General features: G+C 38.8%; 1 protein-coding gene across 1 annotated transcript in view; it reads right to left on the bottom strand.

Moving 5' to 3' along the window:
• The window catches only part of ARHGEF6 (Rac/Cdc42 guanine nucleotide exchange factor 6), a 142,702-nt gene that overhangs the window by 97,192 nt on the left and 20,183 nt on the right, over nt 1-25,327 (bottom strand). The window contains exons 3-5 of the mRNA XM_008159144.3: nt 6,094-6,178; nt 2,934-3,058; nt 1,436-1,637 (exon numbers count right to left, since the gene is read on the bottom strand). Coding sequence (XP_008157366.1) covers nt 1,436-1,637; nt 2,934-3,058; nt 6,094-6,178 — 412 coding nt within the window. The remainder of the gene's footprint in view (nt 1-1,435; nt 1,638-2,933; nt 3,059-6,093; nt 6,179-25,327) is intronic.

Raw genomic sequence — 25,327 nt, 5'->3', positions numbered from 1 at the left:
AGAGGAAAAATCAGCTGTGAAAATCATCTAAACCAAGAAAATTCTAGGCAAGGCCTGTAAAATTACTCCAGGGCTCAACAAAAATTTCTCCACTCCCAGTAATAAAAAATGCTAAGAAGTCTACACATACCTATATCATTATAAATCTGTTGATAACATTTATTCCATTAAAGGAGATACTCCTTTCCCTTAACCCAACATACAATACAGAAAAGTGTACAAACTAAATTTTATCTTAAATGCTTTAGGGAAAAGCTCCTAAAAGTAGTTATCTGGGGAGGGGGCAAAGGGGAGAGAAATTTTAATTATCTATGTCTGTAATGTTTTAATTTATTTACAGTGAACTTATAATTTTATTAATTAGTAGTATTAATTATGAGGCATTAAAAAGCAATAAAGATATATACAAAAAAATGCACTGAGTAACTAACTATTCAAAGGAGCCCTTGGGTAAATATTTTTGAAAAGTGAAGAAATATAATAATGTGAATGACTGAACACTATTTTATCTGAATTGTGACGTATTTCTATATATGGGGGGGTTGTAGTATAGGCAGGACCTACCTTCTTAAATAATAAAAAGCAAGTAAGTTACCTAAGAAAGCTCTAGAAAGACTACTGAAGAGCAATTAGATTTCACTTTCTGGATATTATTATGAAAAAATGCCCCTAGCCAGTTTGGCTCAGTAGATAGAGCATCGGCCTGCAGACTGAAGGGTTCGATTCTGGTAAAGGGCATATGCCTGGGTTGCTGGCTCAATCCCCAGTAGGGAGCATGCAGGAGGCAGCTGATCAATGATTCTCTATCATCATTGCTGTTTCTATCTCTCTCTCCCTCTCCCTTCCTCTCTGAAATCAAGAAAAATACTTTTTTTTTAAAGGAAAAAGAAAAATGTAAGCAGTTAGCAGTATGCAATGAGTTAAGGGCAATTTTATCCAGAATCGAAGTGGCCAGATAGCTTCCTGCAATCCTATGATTATTATTTCTTGAACACATATCTAAGGCATTTAGACTTAGGTCTGCTTAAAAAGTTTAGGGCTAAAAAAAGGAAGTTAACACATGGGCTCTCTTATTGTATTCTGCCATGGTGATTCTTAAGAGTAGCAGGAAGGACCATGTACTATGTTACATGGGCTAGAATTAGAAGACAGAGGGTTCATAGTTAAGGTGAAACAGTTGTCTTAGCTTTGAATTCTATTGCTTTTTTAGGTTTTTTTTTCTGTTGTTGTTTTTTTCTGCCTTGCTGTAATATAAATACAACTTCATTTCAAAATATCTAATCACAGATTTTTCCCAGTTTTGTTCTAGTCTTATTTTTGACATATACATACAATAACAGTTTCTGTTAACCAACTAAAACCACAATTATTTTCAGTAGAATGCCAAGAAAGTACAAGAGTCACATTCATAAAGGATTGTAAAAGATTCACTTACCACTGGATTTAATTTCTCGTACATAATTACTAGGAAACCAGCCTGTTCTCCCATTTAATGTGCCTTCCCACCAGCCTCCTTCTTCAACTCTAGTGACGTAAATGATGTCCCCTTTACAGACTGACAGTTCATCTTCATTAGTCTGCTTAAAGTTGAATCTTGCCTTTACTATCAACTGGTGACTTCCATTTTCAGTCATCTCCTAAAGAAACAAAAGCCACACCAGATGAAGCACCCATTTAAATGAGGCAGGGGCAGAAATTATATGAACTTAGGCAAATTGAGTAGGATGACCTAGGATAAAACCCAGAGCCATCTCAGTCTTGTGTTTTTAACTTAGGAGTGGGCCTAACATGGATAGGCCTCAGTGGGAATTAATAAACCCCTCAAAATTGTATGCAAACTTTTGTATTTGTGAGACTGTGTATTTTGGAGGGAGTCATAGGTTTCATTTCCCTCTTCTCCTATCAACTATCTAAATATACTTATTTTAAATGATCCAGGAAACAAAGGAGAGTGGTACAGTACCCCATCCTGCCTCTACCCAACACATAGACCTATCTTATGTAATTATATGACCAAGATTAGGTACTAACCTACTTTAATAACATGTGCCTCCCACATCCCAATTACTAAGAATATCTTAAATTGGCTGAGACTTAGTCGTAGGCATAGATTAAATACCCTATAGTTACTTAAGTCAGTAGTTCTTAATCTATCACAAGCCCCTTTGAGAAACTGATGAGCACAATTGAACTTTTCCCAAAACACATATTCCCCTAAGTTCACACACAGAAAATTTTGCACGCAGTTTGAGAGGGTCCAAGGAATATAGAACCATAGTATTCATGAGCTTCTCAAAGGGATCTGTGACCTCAAAAGGTTAAGTGCTTTGGAAGTAATTAAAGTGTTTTGGAAGTAATAGCTCTTGATAGCTTAAAGCAAGGGGGTGGCTTTGACAAGAAATAATGTCTCAAAAGAGCAGAAGATGGGATGTTCCTTCCTAAACAAAAGCTCCCGTTAAGGCTAAATGCAAAGATAACTGGGCTATCCCAATATAGGAGCTCATTATAGGCCCAATTTAAGTACAAAGAGAAAAATAAAAATGACAATAGCAAGTAATATTGATTACCTACTATGTGCCAGGCACTATTTAGTTCTCCTAATAAACTGAAGGATGGGGAAAATAATAGCAAACTGCCATCAGGAAGTAGTCATAATGACATATATACATAGTATTCTCAGTTAAACAGCTTGCTCAATTTTAGGAAGAGAGAGAATTTGGGAGCTTCAACCTCGATTTTCTGACTCTGTGCCCCACATACCTTTGATTTGTCCCAGGGGCCAGCCTGAATTTGTGCTAGGTTTAAAATTAGTTTTCTCCAGACGCCCCAAACAAACAGGATGGCTATCTTACTACATAGGGAAATTCAACCGAGTTATCAATCAAATTTGATGGATTTTAAAACAGGCAGGGGGAATTGGGAACAATACTTACCACTGCCTTTGACTGACTTTGCAGCCTTGGAGCTGTGCTAGAAACTGCTCCCTGTGGGTTTGTCTGAGAACTATTAGCAGCACTAAGAGAAGAGGAACGTCCACATGGTCTTTCTGATAGCTGATCTGTGAAAAGAGGAAAAGGCATGGTAAAGGGAACCACTCGTGTCAGAAAAACATCTACAACATAACATTATCTTTCATGCAACACTATCAAAGGCAATCTGGCTATAATTCTAACTGTCATCATTATGAATGTGCCAAGTGTGTTTCATCCCCCCTCCCTTTTTGGTGGCCAACTTCTTTTTCTTAACCTTACTGGCCATTGCTCTCCAGTAGAATGAAAAACAGCTACAGAGCCACATTTTCTCTTAACCCATTTCCCTACAGCTCTTCCCTCCTGAGCCAATTGCAACAGTATGCCCTGTTAGCCCAGGCAGAACTATATTGGTTACCAAACAGCTGTTTGTGGCTCTTATTACTTTGAAATATTTCAAATTTCTATCTTTGTTTTCTGGCCTATAACTGAGTGGTTCTTTTCTTCCTCACATATAACAATATGTGTGGCATATAGAATGAAAAATCTCCTTTTGCCTGGTGGGGGGAGGGGAGAACAAGAATGAGTGAGTGTGTCTGGGAAAGATGCAATCTTAACACTAGAATAATTTTTAAAAAAAATCAAACTCAAGAGTCTTCCCTTCCTTGAGACCTTATGAAATTTGATCCCACCAGCGCTGAGCTAGATGTTTTCAGTATGTTGATAGTGTACTAAAGAGAGGAGCTGGCTTCTTGACAAATTCAAATGAAGGTTCTTTTCCTCTCCATTTATTTTTAAAAGATATAAACTGCAAAAGTATAAAGCCCAAACATTCCCTAGGCGACAAGCTTAGTATCCAAGTAGTTTTCTTGATACTGTGGGTTTTAACTTTCACCTCCTTGCATTTTATAAATATCTGTGGTGAGGGAAGAGACTATAAAACTTGCTAGGAGTATTTGGCAAAGGAACATATAATTTTCATGGCATATGTTAGAATTATATGGTTCTCCCTGCCCAGAACTAGAGAGTTGTCATGTGTGTTAAATATAGTTACTTGAATTAGCTGTACTTTCTGCTCTATGCCTTGCAATAAGCACAAAAGTATTTTTTCCAAGTAGCAAAAGAACAACTTTGGAGAAGTATTTTTACATTTATTGCTATTATATACAGCTCTTTTGACTAAAACTATAATTACTTGATAGCTTCCTAGATACTCCATCCTATTTGGCACTTGATTATGTTGTCTGCTCTTCTTCTCTAATTGTTTCACGTGGGTAAGTTGAATCTCCCTAAATAGATTGTAATTTTCTCAAAGGCAGGGACCATATCTTACACGTCCTTTGTAGTATCTGGCAGTGCTGGGCACACACTCTGTTGACTCTCCAATAGTTGGAGCACCAGGACTTGGTGTTTGGGCATAAGAGCTCTGGAGTCAGTCAGATGTGGGTTTGAATCCCAGCTCTGCCACATACTTTCTAGATGGGCAAGTGTGGGCTTGACTTTCCTTATCTGTAATATGGGCCTAATAATAATACCTACTTGCAGGGTTGTTTCAAAGATTGAATGAGACTACTTAAGGCTTGTAGGACAGCCTAGATCCATGGTAAGGGCTCAAAGCACTTTATGATTATTACTGCCCATTTGAAGGTAAGATACTATATCATATAAGGTGTGAAATTATACTCTAAGGCAGTGATTTTCAACCAGTGTACTGCAAGAATTTTTAAGACATGCAATACCTGACTAGTTAGTCAGGGGTACTGACATCCTTTCCCTTAGATTGTCAAATAAAAACTGATAACAGCCAACACAATAGTCATCCAGTGTGAATGCTCTGTCTTGAACCATAAATATATATGTCATATAATAAAGTTACATCTTATTGGTCATGTTGCATAATAAGGTTGCATCTGATTGGTTAATTCTTGGTACCAGAAATCCTTATATACAAATATATGCACCTGATTTTTTTAAAGTCACTTTGGAGCAAAAAGGGTATGTAATTACTTTTTTTTTTTTTTGTAAATCAGTAAAAATTATACCTATTTTTGTCAGATCGGCAAAAATATAATAGATTTTTGGTGTGCCACAGAATTTTAGTAGTTAGTTTATATGTGTCATGAGATGAAAAAGATTGAAAGTTGCTGCTCTAAGGTAATCATCATTTTCTTCACAATTAGTAGGATTTATATTTAATGCCTCTAATGTGGTGGATATTAATATCTAAATAAAAGATACTCTTTTCACTCACTATGAATCTGAGGTTTCATTTCCAGTGCAAGATTCCTAAGGGGTTCCTTTACATTGACAAATATATACAAAAAACAATGAGAAAAATGTCTCTAGTGGAGAGAAGGAAGTAACAGCTATAGTCTTGTAAACTTTATGAAAAAGGGAACTTGTCTTTTTCTTTTTATTTTTGGTCTTGTTACACTCAGTTGCCTATTCAATAGCTTTGAACGAAATAGTTTCTTGATTCTTATCATTATATTAAGGGCATTAGAATGACATCTGTGATAGGTATGTTTAAATTCTAAACCATCATGGACCTGGAGAGCATTATGATAAGTGAAATAAGCCAGTCAGAGAAAGACAAGTACCATATGATTTCACTCATGTGTGGAATCTAATGGATAAAATGAACTAACAAGCAATATAGAGACAGACTCAGATAGAAATTAGGTTGACAGCTGTTGGGGTGGGGGAGTGGAGGGATTGAACAAAAAAATTAAAAAAGAAAAAGAACTCATAGACAAACAGCAGTGTGGTGATTGTTGGGGGAGGGAGAGGGGAAGAGCTGGAGGATGCACTATGGGGATAAATGCTGATGGAAGGAGACTTGACTTTGGTTTGTGAACACACAATACAGCAAAAGACAATGGGTTGTGGAATTGTGCACCTGAAACCTGTATAACTTTTTTAACCAGTGTCACTCCAATAAAAAATAAATAATAAATCCTAAAACCATAAAAAATTAAAGCATTTGACACCCATTTAAGTTTATTTGGTGGAAGGGGAGAACTTTGCACCAATCAATCCTGGCCATAGTTAGCTTCTTGGGTAATCAGAAACATGTGGATCCAAACATGTCAACCAGAACTCATAAATCACAAACCCTACTTACCTTCTGTTGCTTTGTTAACAGCTAAAAGAGTGCTCAGAACCTTGGAGAAATTGACTCCTGAATAAAGGTCATCAGGATCAAATACCTATGAGAAAGGAAATTGAAACTATAAGACACTGTAAGTATTCAACTCAACAAACCCAACTATCAAAAGACCATTTCCTTTAGCTCTAAGAAGAATAAAAAAAGTAAAACCCAAGACCCAAACCTCTGTATACCTTTTGGAGAAACGAAAGCAGCAGCTGAGTCGCCTAATGACATTTGGCAGGCCATCAGTGAGTTAGAGCAAAGCAGTAATGGGAAATGAGAGCCCAGATGAGAACACAGGGCCTACCAGGAAATGCACAGAGCATACTCAGGACCACTCTTGTAATCTGAACATATCAATACTCTTAGCCCAGTTACAGGAAACTTGTATGCATGGGTTACAGTTAATGCCCATCACCTACATAATGTCTGTAAAAGTAGACAAAAAAGGGGATGGAGCCTTTATGACACTTTTTAATTTGTAGAGTTTATTCATTATACTCAGTAGGGGCACTATCAGGTGTGTTTTCCTCTCTGCTCTCTGTCCTCCCCACTGCCACCCACTGGATCCCAAAGCCTGTGATCCCAAATCCACATTGCCCAAACATTGCACCCAGATATGCATTTTTCTTCCAGACCCTGTTTCTGATTTCTGCTGCTTAACCTTGACCCTCTCAGCTCATCTTCATGAATTTGAACCTCTGCCTGCCTGAACTTATAGATTCTTCCTGGCCTTAAGTGACTTTCCTGGATATGACTTCTGGCCTTTCTGATACTACTCAACTGTCAGCAACAAAACATTAAATAAATAGAATATTACACTTTGCCATTCTCAACTATAATTCTGATATTAAACTGTTTCTAGTGAAGATACCAGTCAGTTGTTGTTTTAAAGAAAATTTACTAATTTTAAAATGTATTCAATGTATTAAAATGTATCGAAATTTCTTTTAGTCTCACATATGTGTATTTGAAACTAGAAGTAGTCTCAAGTACAGGCACAACCTATTAATCTGCCAGTCAATGATCTAGATATGTACATCTGTAAGTAACCAGATGCCCACTTTCTGGATGGAAATGCACCTACTAAAAACATTTTGTTCCAAGATGTCTGAGTTTACATTCCTCTTCCCCCCCACACACACAAATGTGGTGATGAGAATAGAATGTACCTTTTCATGTGGGACATGATTGAACCTAACATTTTGAAGGATCTGTCTTCCCATTAGGTAGAGCCATTTGCTCCATTTCTAATCTGCCTGTTTTCTGGGAGCCATATCTAGACAAAATTTTCTAACCCTAACCCTAACCCTAACCCTATCTTCTCTGTGTACATATTATTGAAGATCTAAAATCATCTATAGAATAAAAATATATGGAATATTTTTTTCAAGTAAAGGGACATTCATGTAGGTAATATATGCAAATATGAGTTTATAGCAGTCTGCCTACTCTGGAATTCACAGCTCAACTATTCATTTAATCAATATTTGGTGTTCAAACTTAAAATGATTAAAGAACCCTTTCACATCAAAAATGAGACATTAATCCATAGCCGATTTTGCTCAGTGGATAGAGCGTCAGCCTTCGGACTGAAGGGTCCCAGGTTCAATTCTGGTCAAGGGCATATGCCTGGATTGTGGGCTTGATTCCCAGTACGGGGAGTGCAGGAGGCAGCCAATCAATGATTCTCTCTCATTATTGATGTTTCTATCTCTCTCTCCCTCTCCCTTCCTCTCTGAAATCAATAAAAATATATTTAAGGAAAAAAATTAGGCATAATATACTTTTAGTAAAGGGCCAATGCCAATATTACTATGATATTACAATCCAAATATATTTCTGAGTGCTACTATGTATTTCAAAGTTTTCCAGGAATAAATGGATAGGCATTCTGTTTTAGTGTGTCAAAGCTTGGCTGAAGAAGTTCCAGTAGATGCTGGTAAGAGTACCTAGTATCCCAAGAAATTCTAGACTTATTGACTCTCCCCTAATATAATGACATGTATGTCAAAATAGTAACAAAGCAAAGAAGAAAAAAAAGTCATTTGTTTTTAGCTCATAATTCCTCATAAGAATGTGAATATGTGTGTATATATGGATACATTTGTTGGGTAGGTTGGGTGGACATGGGTAGAGTCTAAAATAATAAGTAAATATTTGAAAAATAAGGCATGAAAGCAAATGGTCTGATAAAAACCTTCTTCCCGCCCTAGCTGGTTTGGCTCAGTGGATAGAGTGCTGGCCTGCGGACTGAAGGGTCCCGGGTTTGATTCCGGTCAAGAGCACATTCCTGGATTGCGGGCTCAATCCCCAGTAGGGGGTGTGCAGGAGCCAGCCGATCAATGATTCTCTCTCATCATTGATGTTTCTATCTCTGTCTCCTTTCTTCTCTGAAATCAATAAAAATATATATATTTTAAAAACCTTCCCTTTTTTATGTTGCTCCTTATCTAGGTTAATTGACTGCCCATATGTGGCAACACTGGCATTATTCACTTGTACTGGTACTTGACTAAATGGGGGAAAAATAAACTGATGAAAAAATAAAGCATGCATCAACAAAAGTCATTGTGTCTGCTTGAGGGAAGTTGCGTGGACTATGTACAGCTTCCTTTTTAGAAAACTAGAGTTTACCCACAGACACTGTTCTTCTCACTGCAAGCCTATTCTGTAGCACTAGGAACTACACAGAAGAAGTTGGAAGAGGTCTCTAGGGACTAGTAGAGAAAGCAATGCCTAAGGGCTATGATTCCAGAGCAGTTGGAAGATTATATATAACCACGAACACTCCCCACTGTACCATACCCGTCCAAGCCTCAAATTGAATGCTATTGAAAATTCCACCCCAGATCTTTCTTCATTGCACTTGAGATTGGCCCCCTGCTAAAATAGGAATATTATTTGGAGGGAACACAACAACTTAATTATCAGTCTTTTATACCTTACTGGAAATGTGGAGCATAAGACCAAGTTTAGAGATGATGCTGTGGAGAAAAGCTAAGGTCACTGCTGCCCAACTGGGGAAAAGCTAAGCTCACCGCTGCCCAACTTGGAAAAAGCAAGGGACAACACCACAATGTGGAGAGGAGTGTAAGGAGAACACAGAAAAGTAGATTATAGTATAGGCCCTTTGCCTAGGACTAAGCCCAATCATTTATATATATAAAATGGAAAACCAATCCCTTTTCCAAACTACAAAGCACTCTGGGACTTGTTAAAAGGTAATGCAGCCCTGGCCAGCTGGCTCTGTTGATTGGGGTATCATCCCATGCACTGAAGGGTTATGGGTTCCATTCTCAGTCAGAGCACATACCCAGGTTGCAGGTTTGATCACCAGTTAGGGCACAGTGAGAGACAACTGATCAATGTTTCTCTCTCCCTCTCTCCCTCTCCCTTCTACTCTCTTTCTAAAGTCAACAAAACTGTATCCGCAGGTGAGGATTTAAAAAAAGGTTTCTAGCCCTAGCTGGTTTGGCTAAGTGGATAGAACATTGGCCTGTGGACTGAAGGGTTCAGGTTTGATTTCAGTCAAGGGCACATGCCCGGGGTGTGGGCCTGATCCCAGCAGGGGGCATGCAGGAGGCAGCTGATCAATGAGTCTCCCTCATCATTGATGTTTCTCTTTCTCTCTCCCTCTCCCTTCCTCTCTAATATCAATAAAAATATTTTAAAAATAAAAAAAGGTTTCCAATAAAAAAGGTAATGCATATTTGCATATTTATGCTGTATGTGATGATACTCTTCTTCTGGTATACTGTGTAAACTTTGATAGCATGTTTAGTATGATATGAAACTAATTTTCTCTATACTTATATTGGTCCAGAAATTAGGTGGTTAGTTCCAGTTGGATCTGTGAAGGTCAAATGAACAGCAAGATTCTCTCTTTCATTTACCATGACTATAATGCAGACAAGAAAGAAATGACTGCTTCTTAGACTATCGCTAGATGGTCTCAAGATCCCACTCCTGCAATAGGATGAGGCAAAGCTCAAGTATAACAGCAGCAACAACAAAAACATTTACTCTACTCTGGGTAAGCAATAGGAGAGACAGGGATTAAACTTCATTGAAGATTTTTTAAAGTATTTATATATAGCCTGTCTAAGGTCCAATCCTACATCAACAGCTCAAATCAGACAAAGCATTTAATTTTTCAGTATTTCCCCACATTTTTCCATTTTGAACATCTACAATGACAGCAAAACCTATTTTCTATCCACTAAACAGCAGGTGTTAATTCTAAACTGTTGGCGATCTGCCAGTATAAACTGCACAGAAGTTAATATTTTTATGCTTTATAAATAGATCCTTTTGAAGTAGTTTTCACTTTCAACACGTATGCTGTTTTACGACATTTTTCCTGAACTGACAAACACAAGGAAACACATGAGGAAAAAATTCCACAACCTCTTGTTCCATTCCCTTACTAATCTTATAGCTACAATTTACTGATTTACTGAGCACTTGCTATGTGCTGACACCATGTTTGATGAGGATGGATGGATGGATGGATGGATGGATAGATAGATAGATAGATAGATAGATAGATAGATAGATAGATACTCATCATTGCACTTGATTCTCCCAGTAAGCCTGTATTGTAGGTACAATTATTTCCCCCATTTTATAAATGAGTAAATTGAGATTCAGAGTACTTAAGTCACAAAGCAAAAAAGTGATGGAATCAATAAATATACACTAGAAAGGGTTGTAAAGAACGTTTTAGTCCTGCATGCATACTTATGTTTTCATGAGCTATTTTAAAAAATGAAAAAGAAATCCATGGGTTTGTACATACAAAAAAAATCCTTTGCTGCATCTGTATTATCTGCAGTAAGTTTGTTACAACCTCTAATATGACTAATTCAATAAACCATGGTAAAGAGAAAATATCCCATTTGACGAGACTTTTTTCCACAGGGGTCTTCCCTAATTCCTGTGCAATACTTTTCATTTCAAGGTGGTCCTGACCCAGCAGCTACCTTTTGCCAGAAGTGGGGAAGGGAGGCACTGAGCTACTCTTATTTGTTCATTGGGTTCCACCTTGTAAGCCACCATCCATATTTGTGAGGTGTTGGTAGGGCGGGGGTCCAGCCCATGGTTATAGGACCAAGCTAAACCATTCCTTGGCATCATGCTCTAACCACCTAAGTTAACAGTCATAGCCTTAGCCACACCTATGCTAAGAGAAGCCATACTGTATACTGGTTCAGAACTGGGTAATGTCTTTAAAGTCATGAGGCTTCAGTCCACTCAATCGGCTTCCATTTAAAGTTAATTTAGGGTTTGAAGTGATCACAATAGGCTCCATCACTCAATTGTTAAATCCAATCAACCGAAAAGGAAGGGATTCTGTGGAACCACATGGGCATAGCTTATGTTTCAGGCCAATTAAAAAAATTCCAAATATTTTAGGAGCATTCCATCTCTCACTTGTTCTTATTGTTCTTACTGAATAAAATCTTAAATTAACTTAGCCCATCTTGAATCACATTTTCTAATTCTCACAACTGAACAAGCTGCTTCTTTTAACCCTTGAACTTTGGAGGAAATGTCATTACATAGTGCAACAGAGCAAGAAAATCTGAGCTGCTTAGTCATATTTCACTGGGTGGTACTGCTCTTGGCTCTGTGAATGCAACCTGGGATGCTTCCACATAGTCCCTATGAAAAGTAGTCACAAAGTCAGCAACAAATAATGCTCTAAGCTCAGAAATTAGATTCAACTAGGCACTGATATTCCACTTACTAGAATGCAGTGGATGGCATTTGTACCTGCCTGGTTTTAAATAATAACTGTTCCTATTTGATGTGGAGCAAAGTTAAGAGAGCAAACCCTGCTTTCTACTCCTCTCTTATTTCCTTCCTTTCTCTCCATTTCAGCAGTTTAGGAAACAAGATCTGACTTGTGCATGTGGTTGCAAAAACATCAATGAACTGAAGATAGCACTGGTGCAAGGGTCAGAAGACCTTGACTCCAATCTGAGATGTGTCACTGCTGAGTAGTTGTGAGGATTTAGGAAAGCAACGCCAGTTTTTTTGTGGCTCTGTTTCCCATGTGGAGAGTGAGAGATGTGCTGGCCCGTCATCTAAATAAGAACTCTGAAAGGCAGCATCTTGGCTCTGTGCCCAAGGTCCAGAATCTGATCTTCAGTTCTCAAGACTCTTGAGGATGGACTCACACCATCCAAGTTCATAAAAGGTCAATGCATAAACCAAAATGCCAATTTGCTAATTTTTACTTTAAAATGAAGCATTATGAATATTAAACATTCCCATTTTATAACCAGATCACTCTCTCCCAATAGAGAATTCTATGTGGAAAGCCAAATTAGAATTAGAAATTTGTTGGATAATATAGAATCAAAGCAAAGGGAGTCTGGGGTAGCACAGCCTACCATAATTGTTGTTTGTTTATAAGTTTACTTTTTTAAAATGTCATTTTAAAATGACCTAATTATAAATCCTGGCTCAATCTTGCTGGTACTGCCTGGTGGGACTTGGGCTGTTATTGTAGCCAGGTTTAACCATCTATGTTCTTTTGTCTCTGTGGCTTTATATATAATCACTACATAATTATTATGGGCTTCTAGATTACTTGGACCTCATAGAATCTAGAACAAGGCAGTTCAGCTCCATAGAGTTCCTATGACAGGAACAAAGATCCAAGGGTGATCCCTCACTGCTCACTCCTCATTGCAAAGTCACCAAATCCACTTCCTCAGCATCACTAACATCAATATTTCACACACTTTTACTTCCATCCTTCCTTGCTACAGTCCTTTAGGAGAAAAAACATTTTCTCCACAACAGAGATTTATCTTCAGTTGAATATTAAGTGTTCAGGAAAGAGAATGAATGAGAAATGATACAGGCATCTTGGTGGGGACAGTCACAGGATTAAGGAGAAAGAGAGAGAACAATTGGCTTTGGATAATCTGACCAAAAAGAGAACAGACATAAAGGAAAGGGAAAGATAAAACCTCTCCTATCAATAATGCTTGCCAAGCCAAGGTTAGGAAGTGGGAGGCCTAGACCCTGCTGCCTGTCAGCCAGCCAGCCAATATGGCCTGCCCACGCGCCCTCCTCCTGTGCTCCTGTCACTAGAGCTTTTGCAGGAGCCATACTGGCTGCCAGTTTTGAGTGATGCTCCAGCCGCTGGAGCATCTGTGTGCCAGACCTGGGGATGTACTCCTCAAGTCCCTTACCCCACCCCTTCAAAAAAAAGGGACTTATTTTCTAGTGTTCCAAATCGGAATGCAGAAAACATTTTCCCAAAGACATAGCATCACACCTGCTACTTAGTCTCTGAGAGTTCTAAAGTCAGCCACATTATTAAGCAGGCTGTTGTGAGCCAGCCAGAACACACAATCATTGTGTAGAACCTAGTTTTTATCGAAAAATGTTTTCTGTGTTCCCAACAATAACTTACAAATGATCTTTTGGAAAATAATCCATTTTTACATTGAGTAATGCCTGACTGTGTGGTCCCAAATCAATGTCCACATCCTTCATAGTTTTTCCTTGTCCTGTCACATAAAGGATGAACAAATACCATAGACAATCCAAGTGCTATTTATTTTAGAACTCTTTGTGATGAGAGAACCAAATAATACATATAAAGACTATAAGAATATCCTCATAAATTATAATAGTTGACAGCCCCTGCATATGTAACAGTCCAGGCGGTTAAGGGGGAGACTCAGCTGTGAAGAAGGCTCCTGCAGCCCGTGCTTTCCTAGGAACCTGTTATAATTTATGGTAAGAGCCTGAAAGTCTAGCAGAAGCAACTGCTTCACTGTGACATCCACATACAGGAGAGACTGGTGTTAAATGAACTCCACACAAAATTAAGGCAGGAGGAGAGCAATGAAAAAAAGAAACCCGCCCTAGCCATTCTGGCTCAGTGGATAGAGCATCGGCCTAAGGACTGAAGGGTCCTGGGCTCGATTCTGGTCAAGGGCACATACCTGGGTTGCAGGCTCGAACCCCAGTGTGGGTCATGCAGGAGATAGCCAATCAATTATTCTCTCTCATCATTGATGTTTCTATCTCTCTCTCCCTCTTCCTTCCTCTCTGAAATCAATAAAAATATTTTTTTTTAAAGAAAGAAAAAAAGGAACCCCTCCCAGTTGCTTTAAGGCTTAAAGTTTAAGCAGAAGCTTCTCTGGCAGTTTCATCTGCAGTCTTCCCTAAGTCCTCCATTGACTTACCGTCACATATTTTTCTTCTGAAGAGTTACACTCTTATAGTCTGTACAAAAGCTGCACTTTTAAGCCCTCAATCATCCACCACTGTAATATTCTCTATTTATTCTGTAGGTGTTAAGATTAGCCCTGGATTTACTATTATAAGGCAGACTCTTTGAAGTCCAAATTGCTCCCATAGTCTTGGCCCAATAATCAACACTAGAGGCCCGTTGCATGATATTCGTGCAAGAATAGGCCTTCCTTCCCCTGGCTTCACTCCCAGCCGCCTGGGAGCCGGCAAGTCCCTGCTCCCCTGCTGCCCGGGACCCAGCAAGTCCTTGCTTCTGTCCGGAGCACCGCTCCTGTAGCTCCCTCCACTGCACCCTCTTCCCCTCATAGCAGGCGTCCTGCCCCTCCCGGAGGCTCCACACCTGCATATGCAAATTAACTCACCATCTTTGTTGGGTTAATTTGCATATTCACTCTGATTGGCTGTGGGCGTAGTGGAGGTACGATCAATTTACATGTTTGTCTATTATTAGGTAAGATAGATGAGGCATTTGATAAATAACCATTCATTGGTTGATCAACAGGATGTACTGTCAGAGAAAATTAAATTGTGCCCAGAATATAAGCCCCATAAATCCAGTTTTCAAAAAACTTCTTTACTTTTGTATCCTCAGTGTCTAGAAGAATGCCTGTCACATAATAGTTGCTCATAAACTATTTAATGGATTAATGAATCTTTAGATGCTCTCACCAATACATGATTAATCATAATTAAAGAAAAAGTATTGCTGAAACTACAGTAAAGTAAAAAAGAATTATCTTTCCTTCTGTGACAACATGGATGGGCCTTGAGGGTATTGAGCTAAGTAAAATAAGTCAAACACAGAAAGATGAATACCACAAGATTTCACTTATATGTGGAATCTGCAACACAAAACAAACAAAAACAAAATCCAGATTAATATATACACAGAACAGATTGGTGAATGCCAGAGAGGAAAGGGGTTAGGGTGGTGAAATGAGTGATTAAATCATAAGATCTTAGGGATTAATAAGTACATACTTTCAGTTATAAAATAATTAAGTCATGGGGATGTAATGTACGGAATGGGGAATATAGTCAATAATATTGTATTAACTTTGTGAGGTGACATATGGTAACTGGACATTGTGGTGACCACTTTGCAATCTATAGAAGTGCCAAATCACTATGTTGCACAGTTGAAATTAATATAATATTGCATATCAATTATACCTAAATAGATAAATTGAAAGACATATATGTATATATTATTAAGTATGAAAAATTTCCATGAAAGTTTCCAGGAAAGGTATTATCTAAAATAACATACACTTGTACTCATCAGCAAAATTAAGCCCTGTGACCATGAGGTGACCAAAGGTGCTTCAAACTCCATGCTTATGTACTTCACAAAGTTGTGTGCGAGTATGGGCAAAGTCTGCAATTGCTGGCCTGTCCCAGACTCCTTTAAATCTCACAAAGCACCATGACCTAAGCATTATAGAGAAGAAGAGCTGGAAAGAATTGTGGGGTTTATTGCTTGGCTGGAGTAGGCTACATATATATTTTTTTTCAGAGAGGAAGGGAGAGGGGGATAGAGATAGAAATATCAATGATGATTATAGAGAACCATTGATTGGCTGCCTCCTGCACCCCAACACTGGGAATGAAGCCCACAACCCGGGCATATGCTCCAACTGGGAATTGAACCATGACCTGGTTCATAGGTTGATGCTCAACCACTGAGCCATGCTGGCTGGGCAGGCTATATTTTTTGTATTGTTTTACTGTAAGATAGCTTAAATGACAAACACTGTAAGTCATACTCACCTGTTTATACTATGCTCTAAAACAAGCTCCAAGGTGCAGCCAGAGCAGAATGGGACAGGAAAAGATGGCAAATTAACTCATGAGAGGCAAGAAAGGTGTAGCAGGCAATTTGAAAGAGACTATAAATCACATGCACAAAGTCCCTCTTATACTAGCTGATCCACGTAGGAAAGATGTTGTGCCAAAGTAGCTACCATTTTCTTCATTGGAGATTACCTTCAATAATACATCTGGCAATGACTTTTGGCACTCCTTGCTTATATGTGAGTCATTTTTTTTTCAAAACTATGTCATTTTCAGAATTGCCCATCAATGCCTAACAGACATTAGTTAATTAATTAATTAATTAGTTAATTAGTTAATTAATTTTCCTCCATCTGATCAAACAAGATTTGTGCCTAGGAAACAATCCAAACACAGTAAGGTGGGTATTTGAGAGTTCAGATGCCAGTGACATCAGGAATGGTGCTTTTAGTTAATATCCATGTCTCTCAGCCTAATAGAACCAAGCCTATAACTACTTACAAATTCAAGTCCACACTCTTCAGGCTAGCATCTGTATTTCTTCTCAACCTGGTCCAACCCTTAGCAAGCCCATCATTTCTCACCATTATCTTCTTGTTTGCTCCACAATCCTTCACTTTCTTCCCTGTGTCTCTCTGTGGTATGAAAAAGTTCCCTCAACTATTTGAATCCTAGATGTCCTTCAGAGTCCATCCTACATCACTCCTTTCCATGGGGTTTTCCCCAAACACTACATCTCAGTACACAGGGGGCTTCTCTTCTTCTGAACTCTGCATTATGCTCTATACTATGGAGCCACTAACTTGGATACCTAGCTATACAGTGTTACATTCTACTATTTCCCATGTACATCTGCCTCTTTCCACAATGCCAGGCACAGCACTTACCATATAGATGGTGAATAAGTATTTGCCATCAGTCTTTCCTTTCAACCTAACATTTAAAAAGATATTTCTTCCAACAGAAATACCTGTCCTTTTGGCATGCCTTTCCCAGAAGGGAAGACAGGAAAAGGCTCTTTTTTTTTCTGGTAGACCTTGATAAATCAGAGCTCATATATATTCCATCACTTGGTAAAATAGATTCTTCCTTTTGAAGAATATGATTGACAGAAGTTAAGAATACTGTGAAAGCACCTCACCAAAAGGAAGCAAAGTGACTGCCTGGTAGAATCACAGTCACAGAGTCCTAATGTGCAAATCTCACACCTTGAAAACCCAATGAAATTGAGAGACTTTTGGTAAGATAAGAAATAACAAGTGACCTGAGGACTAGATAATAGAGTGGGAAGCAATGGCTTAATAGTTTGTGCACCTAAAGGTGATTTTTTAAATCCCAAATCAAGATTTCTCAATTTGAATCACATTCTCAAACACCAGCATGTCTTCGAAGAATGCAAACTGGTTATACTACAGTACAAATGCTTATTGACACATTCACAACATACATTTCCCAAAAGTAGTGGTTAATTTTCTATTTTAGCAAAATACTACATTCTATTGATAGTGCACATTAATTATACCTAAATAAGTTTCTTGATTTACATACATTTCTCAGCAATCATTGGTAAATATCCCCAGTTTGCTGGAGACCTAGCCAAGAACAGACAAATTACAAGACAGAATGTTCCTTAGCATACAGGCCTGCTTCACAGACTGGGCTCTTCATAAAAGATATTAAGAGCTTGACACCTTAATGACAGCTCTTAAAATAATGTCCTTGCTTCCAAGGGGTAGGGAAGCCTGTATGTCATTGTCTCCGGTGAAACAAGTCCTTAATAACTCACTGCTTTGCAAACGGCTGCATTACGTCTCATTTTAATTTAATTCCTTCTTTTCCCTATTGCCCTATTCAATCCCTCAACTGACATGTCTGATCTCTGTAATAATATTCAAGTCCCAGGAAAGTATAAAACTGGGATTTTACTCTATTTGTCTAAGCAGAACTTAATTAGGAAGGTAAATCTTCTGCCAGAAGTCAAATAGAAATGATGTGTGAGTGTATGCTATTTTAGATGATCCACATTTCGGAACCCACACAGCCCTGTATGTGGTAGGGTCCAATGTGCCAGGGTATGACAAAGCCTAGAGCTAATCAGACAGATGTCTGGTGTCATGAGTTTTTTTTCCCCCAGATGACAGCAGAGGAAGTGGCACTGTCAGTGTTGAAATCCAGATACAGAGCAGCTTCTGGACTGAGTGGACATATATCTTCTCTAAAAAGTTGGTAAGCAAATGCCCTAAAACTGGAGAGTGTCCCTCACACTTCTTCATTTGCAATTCAAAGGCCAGACCTTGCACATCCTTTTGGTGTTAACTCCAATGTCATCACCAATCGTTTTGCATACCTTATGCTGTGCTGGCAACTTACCCTCTTTGACAGATCCTTGTGGGGAGGGGGGGAACTCAGTAATAACAAATGACCAAATTAGAATGGGGAATGTGGCTGGAGTAGGGAATAGCTTGCCAAGATTGTATGATTTTAATAAGAGTTATATTGTGCTCCATTGCCCCCAGAAACAGCCTGGATTAGAATCAACATGAAGGCCTGAGGGAGGGCAGGAATGGGGTGGAGGGGGTTAATGCGGGTAAAAGGGGGAACGTCTGTAATACTTTCAACAATAAAGTTATTGCCCTGGCCGGTTTGGCTCAGTGGATAGAACATTGGCCTGCAGACTGAAGGGTCCCGGGTTCAATTCCAGTCAAGGGCACATACCCAGGTTGCAGGCTCAATCCCCAGCAGGGGGTATGCAGGAGACAGCCAATCAATGATTCTCTCTCATCATTCATGTTTCTTTGTCTCTCTCCCTCTCCCTTACTCTCTGAAAGAAAACAATAAAAATAATTTTTTTTAAATTAGAGAGTTAGATTTAAAACAAGATAACATTTACATCTTCTGTCAGAAAGATTCCTTGATCAAATTTTCTAAAAAAATACATTATTTTTGGTATTATCAGTATACATTCAACCTATTCAGAAACAACCTGTTTCATTTTCAAGTGTTATATACTATGTTTTTTTTGTATAGAGGCAACTGATTTTTATTCTCCCCGCCCCCAACTATGCCCAATTCAATAGGTTTATTACTTTTTTCCGAGGGTAAGGGGGAATGTTTTTGTCAGTCATCATCAAAAAAACAACAACAAAAACAATTTGTTGAATTGTTTAAAATAACATGCATCTTGCTCTGGGGTGTATTTTCAAATTTCAAGCTATTGTGACTAGAAAATAAACATGTTTGCTTTAAAAGACAAAAATCAGCCGAAACCGGTTTGGCTCAGTGGATAGAGCGTCGGCCTGCGGACTGAAGGGTCCCAGATTCGATTCCAGTCAAGGGCATGTACATTGGTTGCGGGCACATCCCCAGTAGGGGGTGTGCAGGAGGCAGCTGGTCAATGTTTCTCTCTCATCGATGTTTCTAACTCTCTATCCCTCTCTCTTCCTCTCTGTAAAAAATCAATAAAATATATTTAAAAAAAAAGACAAAAATCAAACCCAGGTAAACATGAGAAACTGAAAATACTCAGTTTTCACATTCTTCTAGTTTATGCATAGACTAAGAACAAGTGGAAAGCTTTCCTGATTTTTCAATTCCAAGAGGAATCTATTAAATTGTTTATATTATTAGCACAAAATGGTAGCTAAAGAAGTTACTGTGGTTAACAACTGAATAATTCATAGTCTCTGAAGAATTCAGTTGCTTTGTCTTATCTAGTTCCTCTTTCGAACTGGATCCCCAAACGTATTTCTAGTCCTGAGTTGTTATAAAGAAAATAATATACAAATTGTTTTCAGCAGTTAAAAATTGGCGATGCTCAGCATTGACAACAGCAGCAAGACAAACATCTGGAGACTTAGCATGAACTTTTATAACCAATTCATAAAACTCTTAAGACTACATGCTTATTGTCAGAAATTATAGTTAAAAATTCCAATCTCTGTTCCATGGATATCACTGGGCTACAATATCACTGAAATTTAAACTGTGTTTACATAGTCTTCCAAATACAAGATATAAACAAATTAAATATGACATATAAATAATTTCAAACACATTTCAACATCCTCTCATTTAAATTCAAATTATTTTCTATTATGTGAAGCACTAAGAATTTCAAATCCAGAAAAAAAAAACACTTCCATTTGTGAGTGAAAGATGTTAATAATGTTGTAAAGAATAATTTCTGCTGTTAACATGAGAACAGAGCCTGCCATCACTATTCATCTAAAATTCCCCAAAACAATCAACTTTGTTTTGTCTTCAGAAGAGGGGTATTAAGTATTAGAAAATATGTGGGGGGTTTTAGCTTCAACTTTATTTTTTAAGAATGTTTTTCCAAAGAGAAGCGGTTTCTACCAAATAAAGCATGGAACTAAGAAATAATACGGTTGGATTTATTTTCCTGTTTCATCTCTGTCTAAATTCTCAATGTAACTAGTGTAAAACCTCAGAACTCTTGGAGAAGCCATCTCTCCACAAAGTCCACAATTTACCCTTTCCTGTATTTAAATTTTCTTTAATGTTAAGATTTCAAAAGGAAATCTTTCTATAAAGCATGACTCACTTTTTAAACGGAGCTTGCGATAGGAGGAACCAAGATGGCAGCATAGTTAAACAACTAATCTGCTGCCTCACACAACAATTTCAAAAATACAACTAAAAGACAAAACGTCTACCACCCAGAACCACGGGAAAGCTGGCTGAGTGGTAGATTTACAACTAAGGAGAGAAAGGAGCACAAACGCTGAAAAGCTGAGGTAGGGAGGCGCGCGAATCAGGCTGGCGGCAGGCGACTGGGTGCGCGGCTTTTCTTCAACCCAAAGGGAGACAAGTTCCCAATCACTCTGAAATCCAGTTTCTGGGAACACGCGGGGGACCCAGATGCCTACGGGGAGAAGCTGGACTCGGCCATTGGGTGGGAAAGTGAGAGTGACTTTTTTGCAGAGGTGTGCCCAGCAATCATTGTTTTACTGCGCTGGAGCGCGGGGCGCAGGGACTTGGAAACGTGGAAAGGCAGAGACGGCTGATGCCAGCCATCACCGTTGGCCACGCCCCAGCCTAGTGACGCCCTGAGACCCCGCCCAGCCCTGAGACCCCGCCCAGGCTCCACACAGCGGCTTTTGCATATAAATGGCCTGTTCTGTGGCAGCTTAACCAAATTCACTGCAGCTCTAGTCAGACTGCTCCAAAACCGCCCAAGCAAAGGAGGAGAAAACTAGTTCTTGCTGTAGCTCCTGCTGGGGGACACACAGTACACAAGGGTACACCAAGGGTGTCCACCTCAAGTAACTGGGAGGCTGACCCATTGAACCAATAAGACACCTAGTACACAAAGCTACCCTACCAATTCAGGGAAGCAGAGAAAATGAGGAGGCAAGGAAACAGATCACAAACCAAAGAAATGGAGGAGAACAAGCGACTGGACATAGAGTTCAAAACCACGGTTATAAGATTTTTCAAGAATTTCATGGAAAAGGCCGATAAATTCAATGAGACCCTCGAGGATATGAAAAAGGACCAACTAGAAATTAAACATACACTGACTGAGATAAAAAATATTATACAGAGACCCAACACCAGACTAGAGGATTGCAAGAATCAACTCAAAGGTTTGGAATACAAAGAGGCCAAGGACACTCCTCCAGAGAAGCAAGAAGAGAAGAGAATTCAGAAAGTTGAAGATAGTATAAGAAGCCTCTGGGACAACTTCAAGCGAACCAACATCAGAATTATGGGGGTACCAGAAGAAGAGAGAGAGCAAGATGCTGAAAACCTATTTGAAGAAATAATGAACGAAAACTTCCCCACCTGATGAAAGAAATAGATTTACAAGTCCAGGAAGCGCACAGAGCCCCAAACAAAAGGAATCCAAAGAGGACCACACCAAGACACATCATAATTAAAATGCCAAGGTCAAAAGACAAAGAGAGAATCTTACAAGCAGCAAGAGAAAAATAGTTAGTTACCTACAAGGGAGCTCCCATACGATTATCAGCTAATTTCTCAACAGAAACCATGCAGGCCAGACGGGAGTGGCAAGAAATATTCAAAGTGATGAATAGCAGGAACCTACAACCAAGACTACTCTACCCAGCAAAGTTATCATTCAGAATTGAAGGTCAGATAAAGAGCTTCACAGATAAGAAAAAGCTAAAGGAGTTCATCACCACCAAACCAGTATTATATGAAATGCTGAAAGGTATTCTTTAAAAAGAGGAAAAAGAAGAAAAAAGATAAAAATTATGAACAACAAATACATATCTATCAACAAGTGAATCTAAAAGTCAAGTGAATTAAAAATCTGAGGAACAGAATAAACTGGTGAACTTAATAGAATCAGAGGCATAGAATGGGAGTGGATTGATAATTCTCAGGGGGAAAAGGATGTCTGTGTAGGGAGTATGGGAAGAGACTGGACAAAAATCATACACCTATGGATAAGGACAGCGGGGGGGAGGTAAGGGCAGAGGGGGTGTGGGAACTGGGTGGTGGGGAGATATGGGGGGAAAAAGGAGAAACAATTGTAATCTGAACAATAAAGATTCATTAAAATAAAAAAATAAAAAATAAAATAAATAAACAGAACTTGCATAACATAACTGTACTGAGTGAACTTTTTTTCATAATGCAATGTTATCATTTGTGAACACCAGTCTATTGAAATATATTAAAATTCCAATTAATAACTAGCTTTACCCAGTGCCAGGCACTGTGCTAAGTGCTTTACTTGCATTCTCTCATTTAATATTAAGAGGTAGCATATACCTAATAAGCATATAACTAACAATAAAGTAGCATATACCTAATATAATATATGCTAATTAACCAGGACACCATAATGGGTCGACCAGACAGGAGGAGGTTGCGTGCGCAGCGTGGGCGGGGGGGGGGGGGTGCCTCCACGCACTTGCGCTGGGGGAGGGCCTGATCAGCAGCGGCCGCAGCTACTTCAAGGGCCAGAGAAGGAGGCAGGGCCATACCAGCGGCAGGGCCTGGGGAGCGAGGCAGGGCCAGACCAGCAACTCAAGAGTGGGCGGTGCCACACGATTTCAAATTGCGCACTGGGCTCCTAGCATACCTAATAATTGGCTAGCCCAGGTCAGTTCAAATCCAAAGCTCAAGCTCTTAGCCAATGCAGTACTATACTACTTCCCAAGAACAAAGTTTCCTTCACAGGAATCAAACCCAGAACAAGACAGGGAGAGTCACAAATTCTAGCCACTAGATCAACCACACATGTATTGGGTTGCCTGACCCTACACCAAAAGGTCCCAGATGGTTATATGTTTGGGTTTCTGCTTTTTATAGTTTTTTGTCTCTTTTCTTGATGTGCTGTTTATTTCACTTCTTCCATGTTATATTTAGATATATACTCTTTCTGCCATTGCCAACTCATCTAATCTATAGGATCCTCTCTTCTCCCTTTATCACAAGTTTCTATTCACATCTGTTTTCCACTTTACAAAGTGTTTCCACATAACTTATCTCGTCTAATCTAATTTGCTATTTCTAATCAGTTTTGGGATGAGAGTACCCATAATTATAACATGCTTAGATAAATAAAAGTAATTTAGACTCTGAGCGAGGGTCTACGGCAGTCTCCTAGGAATAAAGTGCATAAGTCCTAGTGCAAAGGTGTGGCATCTCTTTGGCAGCCCAAACCTTCTCTGACCATTCAGTCATACTATGAATCATTCATTTAATGAACATTTACTGAGCACCTGCTATATGCCATGTTCTAATACTGAGTTCTGGGATTATAAGCATGATCAAGCTCTGGTTCCTGCCTTTGAGAAGTTCCAAGACTGATAAAGAGACAAATGTGTCCACAGATTACCATAGTGAGAGTGGGCAGACAGAATAAAAGTACCTTGGCACAATGGAATATGAGAAAATGAACAACAGCTGCCCAATCCCACAGAGATTTTTCTAGAAGATCTGAGGCTGAGAAGAAAGCTGGTATCTCTTTATTGTTCTCAGCTAGGTGGCAGACACTAGAGGTTGCTATATTGCTGAACTCTATATTAGCCATCAAAATGGTTCTCAACTCTGGCTGCACATTAAAATCACTTGGGGAGCTTTAAAAAATGAAATAAATAACAAGACCTGGTCACTGGAAAACTGTTGGGCAGTACCTACTCAAGCTGAACTTGTACACACCCTATGACCCAGCAGTTCATTCCTATATATAAATTACAACAGAAATGTGCACTAGAAGACATGCACAAGGATATTCACAGTAGCTTCATTCATAGCAACCAAAAACTGGAAACAACCTAAATGTCCATCAATAAGTGAATGCAGACACAAAATATGGTACATCCACATGATGGAATATTACTAGCAATTTAAAAAAAAAAACACCTCTACTACCTGCAAAAGCATAGCTGACTTGTAAAATGCTACCTTGAGTGAAAGATAACATACAAACAAGTACATACAGTATGATTCCACTCATGTAAAATATCAAAACAGAAAAAAAGAATTGAGTGTCTTAGAAGTCAGGACAGTGGTGTCTGTTGGTGAGGGATAGTGACTTAAAAGGGGCACAAGGGTAGCTTCTGGGTGCTGAAAATGTTGTTCCCTAAATGGTGTGCTGGTTATTTTATGGATATGTTCAATTTGTAAAGCTTCATCAGACTATGCTAGTATACTTAGGATTTGTACAATTTCCTGAATTCATGTTATATTTAATATAAAGTTCACTTAAACATTAAAATAAAAAGTAATACCAAGGCCTGGCCCTCAGTGAAGACCAATTCACACAGAAGCTCAATGGGAGGGAGCCCTCCCCAACATTTGCATTTTTTTAAAGATTTTTAAAATTGATTTTTAGAAAGAGGAAGAGAAAGAGACAGAGAGAGAGAGAGACATCCATGTGAGAGCAAAACATGGATCAACTGCCTCCCACATGCCCCCCTCCACCTGGGATAGAGCCCATAACCTGCGCATGTGCCCTGACCAACAACTGAACCAGCAATCTTTTGGTGCATGGGACTACGCCCAACTAACTGAGCCACACTGGCCAGGGCAACATTTGTATTTTTAATATATATATAGATATGGATATACACATATATATAATTTTTTATTGATTTCAGAGAGGAAGGGAGAGGGACAGAGAGAGAGA

This window comes from Eptesicus fuscus, chromosome 1 (assembly GCF_027574615.1).
Source record: "Eptesicus fuscus isolate TK198812 chromosome 1, DD_ASM_mEF_20220401, whole genome shotgun sequence".
Classification (NCBI taxonomy): Eukaryota; Metazoa; Chordata; class Mammalia; order Chiroptera; family Vespertilionidae; genus Eptesicus; species Eptesicus fuscus.
This window is presented reverse-complemented; position numbering and strand designations above follow the sequence as displayed.